Source organism: Chenopodium album, chromosome 6 (genome assembly GCF_948465745.1).
Source record: "Chenopodium album chromosome 6, dcCheAlbu1.1, whole genome shotgun sequence".
NCBI classification, from domain to species: domain Eukaryota; kingdom Viridiplantae; phylum Streptophyta; class Magnoliopsida; order Caryophyllales; family Amaranthaceae; genus Chenopodium; species Chenopodium album.
In genome coordinates, this window is record NC_137839.1 from 60,660,813 (window position 1) to 60,670,116 (window position 9,304).

The 9,304-nt window shown below is 35.5% G+C and overlaps 2 protein-coding genes across 2 annotated transcripts; both read left to right on the forward strand.

The window, feature by feature from the left end:
- Positions 1-1,258: 1,258 nt before the first annotated feature.
- LOC145634957 (uncharacterized) lies at positions 1,259-6,127 on the forward strand. The gene is made up of 3 exons (XM_081686274.1): positions 1,259-1,707; positions 1,768-4,704; positions 5,428-6,127. The coding sequence occupies exons 1-3, from the start codon at positions 1,347-1,349 to the stop codon at positions 5,778-5,780; spliced, it is 3,651 nt and encodes a 1,216-aa protein (XP_081542400.1). The 5' UTR covers positions 1,259-1,346; the 3' UTR covers positions 5,781-6,127.
- Positions 6,128-7,840: 1,713 nt separating this feature from the next.
- LOC145636144 (chlorophyll a-b binding protein 40, chloroplastic-like) lies at positions 7,841-8,866 on the forward strand. The gene has a single exon (XM_081687606.1). The coding sequence runs from the start codon at positions 7,938-7,940 to the stop codon at positions 8,742-8,744; it is 807 nt and encodes a 268-aa protein (XP_081543732.1). The 5' UTR covers positions 7,841-7,937; the 3' UTR covers positions 8,745-8,866.
- Positions 8,867-9,304: the final 438 nt, after the last annotated feature.

Consider the following 9,304-nt stretch of genomic DNA (forward strand, 5'->3'; position numbering starts at 1 on the left):
TCCAATAATCACATAGACATACTCAAATTATTCTAGAAGCTCTTTGGTCAATTCCTTGCACCTGAAAAGTTGTTCCCGCTTCAAAAAATAGTACAGTACTTAAATTATTTTAGAAGTTTTGATTATGAATTTATTCCAGGAACTTACACAAAGAATATTAAGCAACATGCAGTATTGGACTAACCTAGACTTCAGGAATTTCACATGTAACATGTTCATTGTTTATACCAGTGAAGCATAATTCAGGAAAAAAAAAATAATGCAACTTGTCAAGGAAATAACATTCCAGGAAATTCAACTTGAAATTGGTTGTAGCAACTAGCAACTTACGGCTAACATTTGTATGGGAACAAGTTGAAAAGACGCATATTAATCCTTAGCTTGCTAATCATATCAAACCTGCAAGAGACGTTAAATGTACGTTCCTGAGTTAAGTTTTCCTTACTCTTAATGTCAATCTACTTCATGTGGATAGATGTAGGAAGCAACAAGGTCAAACTCAAGATGATGATCACAATCATAATCAGCAGTTAAGAAGAATTAAACAATGTAAAACTGTGACTAATACATGTTGTGCTGGTGTAGGATCCGAGGATGATTTCCTCTGGAAAAAACCTACAATGATATCAGTTTGTATAGCAAGGGAAAACATGATTTTATGATGATCACACTTTGTAATAAATCTTATGTAGAGATCAGATTAATCTAGTTAGTCATGGCAAACTAACACTTAACATATTGTTCACTAAAATAAAATTCAGAACCAATTATAACATATTAGTACAAAAGCTCTCCAAAGTTATTTTATTAGAGGTACAATCATTTCTCATTTCTAAGAGCTGTGACTCTAAAACTTGTTAATCACTGTAATGTTCGTTACTTTATCTTGCATTATGTACAATACGAAGTCAAATTAGTACATCAGCTTGCCTCATTCTAATACTCTTTCGCTTCTGTGTTTAGTAATACTTGCATAATATTTCACTTTCTTCTGACTTTTATCAGTTCGCTTTCAATAAAGATAAACATTATGATGTCATGTATTCGGTGGATGTCAACTAGCTTAACTGGTTGAAGTCTTGAAGGCACTTAAGATATGAGATTGATTCTTGCCTCATGCTTTAAACATACATGACAGTGTAGGAATTCTTCTTTATGTAGACTAAAAATAGTCATAAACGCCGTCTAACAGGCTTCTAGTATTTCTTTTGTTTCTTTTATAGCAATTTGCTGAGATACCTTGCTGCTGCTGATCAGTATAAACTCATGCATCAAGCAGCAAAGCAGTAGTATAAATATGAATCACACCATCACTTTAAAGCATTCACCACTAGAAAGTTTAAAAAATGGCATTCCAAAATTCTGTTTACTTCCCCACTTTTATTATAATTCTATATAGCATAGCAACAACTGTTATATCAGTAAAAACTAGCTTTCAGGTTGAACTAGAAGCCTTACAGACCTTCAAGAAATCCATCACTATAGATCCTCTTGATTCATTGTCCAACTGGACTACCACAAAACACCATTGTAATTGGACCGGTATTTCTTGTGATTCTCTTACAAAAAATGTTGTTGCAATAACACTTACAGAGAAGAAGCTCAGAGGAAGACTATCCGGTTCCTTGGGAATTCTATCCCACCTTCAGGTACTTAATCTATCCTCTAATTCATTCTATGGTCCGATTCCTTCAGAGCTGGGAAACTGTTCCCAGCTCAAGGAGTTGACCCTTTATGAGAATGCCTTCTCTGGACCAATACCGTCAGTATTGGGAAACCTCCAACTATTGACATACCTCGACTTGGGAAGCAATTTCTTCACCGGAAGCATCCCAGACAGTATTGCAAACTGCACATCCTTGGAGCAAATCGGGTTGAGTTCTAACAATCTTACAGGTAAAATTCCACACAGCATTGGAAATTTAGCTAGTCTCCAAGTCCTTGGTGCTCATGAAAATAATTTAGAAGGTTCCATACCTGAATCAATAGGGAATTTGAAATCATTAAGGACTTTAGATCTCTTTCTAAACAAACTATCTGGGGTAATACCAGCAACATTAGGCAACCTGCGTAATTTGACATATCTAGAGTTAGGAAGCAATTTCTTAACTGGAAGTATCCCTGAAAATGTCTTCAACTGCACATCCTTGGAACAACTTTCATTCAGTTATAATAATCTTACAGGAAAAATTCCATCTAAGATAGGAAATTTAGCTTCCCTCCAAATTTTCGTTGCTTATGTCAACAAACTAGAAGGTTCAATACCTGAATCTATAGGGAAGTTAACAGCATTGACTATATTAGACCTTACTGGGAATCAGTTATCTGGAATAATTCCTCACAGCATAGGGAACTTACAAAACATACAAACCCTACAGCTCATGGAGAATAAACTTACTGGAAATATACCACCTGAAATAGGCCGCTGCAGAAACCTAACTATACTGAGTTTGTATAAAAACAAATTAACTTCTGTAATCCCCAAGTCCTTAGCAAACTGCAAACTATTGACAACCTTAGACATTTCAGAAAATCAACTAAGTGGAAGTATACCTCCTGAGGTTGGATCTCTACCATCCTTGGAAGTGTTGAATCTGCAGGTGAACAATCTGACAGGCTCAATTCCATCTTCTTTGACCAACCTAACAAACTTACAACAATTTTCAGCAAGTGTGAATTTCCTCACAGGAACAATACCATCTGACATAGGAAAACTTTCTAACTTAAAGAACATTAGTCTTAATGACAATCTTTTAAGTGGCTCAGTCCCTAGAAGCATTAGCAATTGTTCGAACCTACTCTCTGTCAGCTTATCTTATAACATGTTAACTGGGAAGATACCACAAGGTTTAGGGCGGTTGTCCAACATCACATTTTTTTCTGTTGGAAAGAATTTCTTGTCTGGAGATATTCCAGATGACCTCTTTGATTGCTCTAATCTTGAAACCTTAGATTTAGGCAATAATAATCTAAGTGGGCCCCTGAATATAAGGGTGGGGGAACTTAGCAAGTTAAGAAAGTTGCACCTTCTTCAGAATTCATTTAGTGGGAATATTCCACCAGAGATAGGTAACCTAACCATGCTGATCAGCCTAGCACTCCACACAAATAGGTTCACAGGCCAAATTCCTCCCGAACTCTCCAGTCTCTCCCTCCTTCAAGCCCTTTCATTGAATGATAATGCACTGGAAGGTCAAATTCCACAGGAGTTTTTTCGACTAAAACAACTCAACATTCTTGATTTGCAAAATAATCAGTTTAGAGGTCCAATCTCTGAGTCTTACTCTGAATTGAAGTTTCTTTCAATTTTAACGCTAAATGGAAACAATTTCCAAGGGTCCATTCCAAGACGCATATTTGAACTAATCCCGCTGTTAGTACTTGATATCTCCCACAACAATTTAACCGGGCCAATAATAGCAGGCATGAAAAGCTCACTAATGTACCTGAACCTATCACACAATTCCCTGTCAGAAACAATTCCTGAAGATATTGGCAAACTGGAGATGGCAGAAGTCATCGACATCTCAAATAATGATTTGTCAGGAACTATTCCTGAAACAATTAAGAATTGCAGGAACTTGCTCTTCATTGATATGTCAAATAATAAGCTATCTGGCCCCCTTGGTGAAATATTCTCTGGTATGGAGTACCTCAGAAACTTGAACCTGTCACAAAACCAAATCACTGGTAAGATTCCAGATAGTTTGGCAAATCTAAAAAATCTAAGCACAATTAAACTTTCATGGAACCACTTGGAAGGTGAAATCCCTGAGAAACTCAGTGCTCTCTCCAGCTTAAAACATCTGAACTTATCTCACAATCAACTTGAAGGCCCTGTACCGCAGTCCGGTGTATTTAAGAACATACCAGAATCCAGCTTAGCAGGAAACAAAGGTCTATGTGGAACCAAATCTCTTGGTCTGTGTACCAAAAGAAGCCATGGCAAATCCGGACACAGTCTGTCAAGGAAAACACGGCTGATTATGATACCTCTAGTTTGTATTTCAGCATTGCTACTTTTTCTAATAGCAATCATGTCTTATAAACATTACCAGAAGAAAAGGAAACTAAAAGAACGTGAGACTTGTAACGTAGAATACACTGCAGCTTTAGTCCTTCAAAGATTTGAAACAAAAGATATAGAAACAGCAACTGAATTCTTTAGTGAACACAACATCATCGGCAGCAGCAATTTAAGCACCGTGTACAAGGGCAGATTGGAAGATGGACAGATTGTAGCTATAAAGAAGTTGAACTTGCAGCAATTTGCAGCAGAATCTGACAAGTACTTCAATAGAGAAGCGAAGATTTTAAGTCAGCTGAGGCACAGAAACTTGGTAAAAGTCATTGGTTATGCATGGGAAAGCAGGAAATTGAAGGCTTTAGTTCTTGAATACATGGAGCAAGGAAATTTAGAAAAGATCATCCATGATCCTTCAGTAGATCGCTCAACATGGATCCTGTCAAAGAGAATTGATGTTTGTATCTCAATTGCTGAGGCCATAGCTTATTTGCATTTAGATTATGGCTTCCCCATTATTCACTGTGACTTGAAGCCTTCAAATATTCTCTTGGATGGAGACTGGCAAGCTCATGTTGGTGACTTTGGAATGGCGCGAATACTAGGTGTTCACCTCAACAATGGTGACATTGCTTCTACTGCATCAGCATTTGAAGGCACAATAGGCTACATGGCACCAGGTAATTCTACCCCTATGTCAGTTTTTATTACATATAAAAGTCTTAATCTGCCTACATTAAATGCTCATTACAAAACTAGCAACAAATATTTGTGCTTTTCCTATTTTCAAATACTAATTAGTCGAGAAAACTTTTATCATTATTCAGTCTACGCACTCCACCCATTGAAATAAATATACGGAAAAAAAAAAACAAAAACATCATAACTATGTCATCTAATAACTCTGTAGGAAGAATGTCACTGATGTTATGTCCGAAAGCACAAAAACTGTGTGATTCTATGATGGGTAGTCGCTCCATTTCTCAGAAATCATCAATCCCTACATCTAACAACTATTACAAAAAAAGTACGGATAATTTATTCATTGATTCAGAGGGAACATATTGCAAATAGAATACAGAATCAGAACAAGAAAACCTCATACTAGCCAAAGCACCTACTATAGTTATATAATTTTCAAAAGTTATTCGTTGCATTCATACGTTCAGCATAGCACTTAATTTAGTTAAGCTACACATACTTGAGTTTCCATCACCCAGTTCAACACATGAAGACATCCAAGCAGCATAAACTTTGATAAAGTAATTGTCAAAGCTAATTTTGGCATTGTTCAAGTGATATTTGATGTGATGAAGTCCTTCGCTTTCTGATGAAAACATGTTGCACTGTCAATTTATCATAAAACAAGTCTCTTATTCAGCCATAACTGTTTTTATCTGCAGAATTTGCATATATGAGGACTGTTACCGCCAAAGTTGATATATTCAGCTTCGGAGTAATAATCTTGGAGTACCTTACAGCACAAAGGCCAACAGGTCTTGCAGAAGAGGACGGATTACCAGTCACCTTGAACCACATTGTAGAAAGGGCCATTGCAGAAAACAAACTACTTCAGGTTATAGACCCAGCTCTAGTTTCAAACCTTACTGAAAATCAAGATAAGGTAGCAGAAGAGCTTCTGAAACTAGCCCTCTTCTGCACCTCGTCTGCTCCTGAACAACGACCGGATATAAAATCTCTGCTAACTTCACTAAAAAAGCTTAAGGTACAGCAGAGTCGTCAAGATTGGCAATAATGCTCAACTAGATTGGAGTATGAAATGATGCTATTTATTTCTTTGATTCTTGGATTAAAGAACATATACCACAAGACGGAACAATGGAGCATTAATATTGTTATGAAAAAATAAACCTCAACCATGCTTTTCCTTTACCAACAGTTTATGTAATTTGATAAAATTATGTACACCATTAATCATATCATCTTTTAATCAACAATAATTTATAATCATGTATGCTTTTGCTTTATTGAAGAAAGTGTGCATATTATGTTCAAGCATATCCGACTTTTCTTAGAATATTATAAATTGACAGTCAGAAAGAAGGTTCAACTAAACAAAATTACCAGTCTCCCTTACATACTCCAGGGCACAAAAACAGAATTAATGAAAAAAAGGGCACCAAAGCATAAGCCTCCGGTGATCAAAGTGGAAATTTTCCTTGTGGTTTAAAGGTGCCTAATATTTGCAAAACTTTGGCTCTACAATAAATACAGCACAGGAAGTTTAGACTAACGGAATAAATTATAAATTCAAACTCGAGTTTATCTTTCTCTAGGGGTACTAAAAAAAGCATTTAGATAATTGCATTCACTCTCTATAATGAATTTCAAAGTTAGTGATAAGTAAAATGTAGCAATAATAAAATGGAATATGAATCAAGTTTTTATTGTACCAAATAATTAACCAAAACAAGCCATGTAACATAAAATGCAATTGAAAAGTTATTTAAGAGCTTAACTAGTTATTGACCCGGGCGATGCCCCGGATCATCATAAATTATAAGTTTGATTAAATTAATTTAGAAGAGTTAATGTTGAACAATATTAATAACTAAATGAAAATGTAGTAAGAGCTCAATATGAAAAGTCTTTTAATTAAATTAAACAATACATATTATTATATTATGTTAAAGAAACTAAACATTAATACAATTCAATATGGTGAGAGAAGAAGGATGACACATAGGATGACATATAGTGCATATGTGGCATATGAGTGACACATGTCGTGAGCATGTTGTCCCCATGAGTTTTAATAATATTATTATAGATTTGTATGGATAAATTACTCCGTATTAGATAAGGCATTGTTTAGTTCACCTTATTCTAACTTATTTCAGGAAAAATAATATCAAATCAGATCAGTATAGAAAAAATAAGTTGACCACATCTGAAAAAATAAGTTCGGATCAGATCATCGTTTTATGTGCAAATTTTTATCACTAATTGTCTTTAAATCCGTAATGAAAAAAATTATGAAAATTACATATTAATAAAATAAACATTATTATGATTCTAACAAGACCCAACTTGATGTATATTTTCCTTATAGATTATCGTACACTTAAGGTCAAAGTTTGGACAAATTAGACAATCAAATAAATCAACAAAAATAAGGTGAACCAAACAAGCCCTAAGTCCTTAAATACTAAAAAAAAAATTAGCTTGGAAAACGCCAGTGTATATGCATAACATGAATATATCTTAGGCTAACACATAATGTATCAATATATGATTATATAATATGAAGAAAGTATAAAACAATAGGGTAATAATATACATTAGCTACATCTTCTAAACTGGTATAAATTAGTGAATGTACAACAATTATGAGTAAATATAGTGTAATTAACTAATTAACATTTAAGTTATTCTCTTACATTTTTTTTAAGCTTCATATGTACCTTAAAGGTTGCATTTATCAATTTCCTAGTATAAAATCGTTTTTTATTTTTTTTTTTAATTTTTATTTGGACATTAATTATTTGTCAAATCTTGTAACTACTCAAAACACTTCTCATGGAGTCATGGGTTATGATAGTAGCGTTGGCAAGATAGTGACTATTTTGTTGTAACTTATGAAAATCCAACATGAACTAGATTAATGCAATCCCAATATCTCCACATGTCATCCCCTCATTGGCCAGCAACTAAACGGTCAAAAATCTTCAACTGCATGGCTAATACCTTGCCACCTAATACACTACCAAAAATCCTCTCAAGCTAATAAGAAATCAGATAATGATATCCCCTTAGATAAGAAGATACAATATTTTTCCCTATATAAAACAATCCATATTATTACATTTTCCTTCATCACTTCAACAAACATAAAAAAAAAAAATTCTTGTTACATAATTTTTTTTAGAGTTCTTAGCTTGCCCTCTTAACAATGGCCTCCTCAACAATGGCTCTTTCTTCCCCTTCTTTGGCCGGACAGGCAATTAAACATAGCTCCGCCTCTGAATTAAACATCCTAGGTGGGGGAAGGATCACCATGAGGAAAGCTGCAGCAAAGCCCAAAAATGTATCATCAGGAAGCCCATGGTACGGCCCAGACCGTGTTAAGTATTTGGGCCCATTCTCAGGTGAGGCCCCATCATACCTCACTGGTGAATTTCCTGGTGACTATGGTTGGGACACAGCGGGCCTATCCGCTGACCCAGAGACCTTTGCTAAGAACCGTGAGCTTGAGGTGATCCACTGCAGATGGGCCATGTTGGGTGCATTGGGCTGTGTTTTCCCCGAGCTATTGGCCCGTAATGGTGTTAAGTTCGGCGAGGCCGTTTGGTTCAAGGCTGGGTCACAAATCTTTAGTGAGGGTGGGCTTGACTACTTGGGTAACCCAAGTTTGATCCATGCCCAAAGTATTTTGGCTATTTGGGCCTGCCAAGTTATCTTGATGGGTGCCGTTGAGGGTTACCGTGTTGCCGGTGGTCCACTTGGTGAAGTAGTCGATCCACTTTACCCCGGGGGTAGCTTTGACCCATTGGGCTTGGCTGATGACCCAGAGGCCTTCGCCGAGTTGAAGGTTAAGGAGATTAAGAACGGTAGGTTGGCTATGTTCTCTATGTTTGGATTCTTTGTCCAAGCTATTGTTACCGGAAAGGGCCCATTGGAGAACCTTGCTGACCACCTTGCCGACCCAGTTAACAACAATGCTTGGTCATACGCCACCAACTTCGTTCCCGGCAAGTGAAGTATTTTAGTATGAATGTAGTGAAAATGAATCAAAGGTGTAACAATTTGAGCTTTATATGCTTCAATGTACATGTGTTTGATTATTGAATGAATGTTCAAAATGCGAATTTTGTGTGCTTATATTGTAACATTTTTTGAAATCAACTTCATAGTCTCTTTATTATTTGTAGTCAATCAGAATATTTATGATTATAATCTACAACATCAAATATGAATAAATAAATAAATTGCATATGTACCACAAGTCACAACATAAATCATGATAAGAATTTCTAAATGCATCTACGTCATTAATTGTTCTTTCTTCTTAAATCAACCTTACAACTAATAAACTAGCAGTCTTATTATTTAGGTATAAATTTGCAATTATAGTTGATATATAAATATGTATTGACGTAATGCCGGCATTCTTCTTCTATTAGACATATAAGCCATTATCAGCTAATAGCAGACATCAATAAGAAGAAGACATGCTATTTAAAAAGAGTAATGACATAAATGGAGCACTACTTGGCTGAGTAGTTCCCAGGATTATATTTGCTGAATTGCTAAGAAATG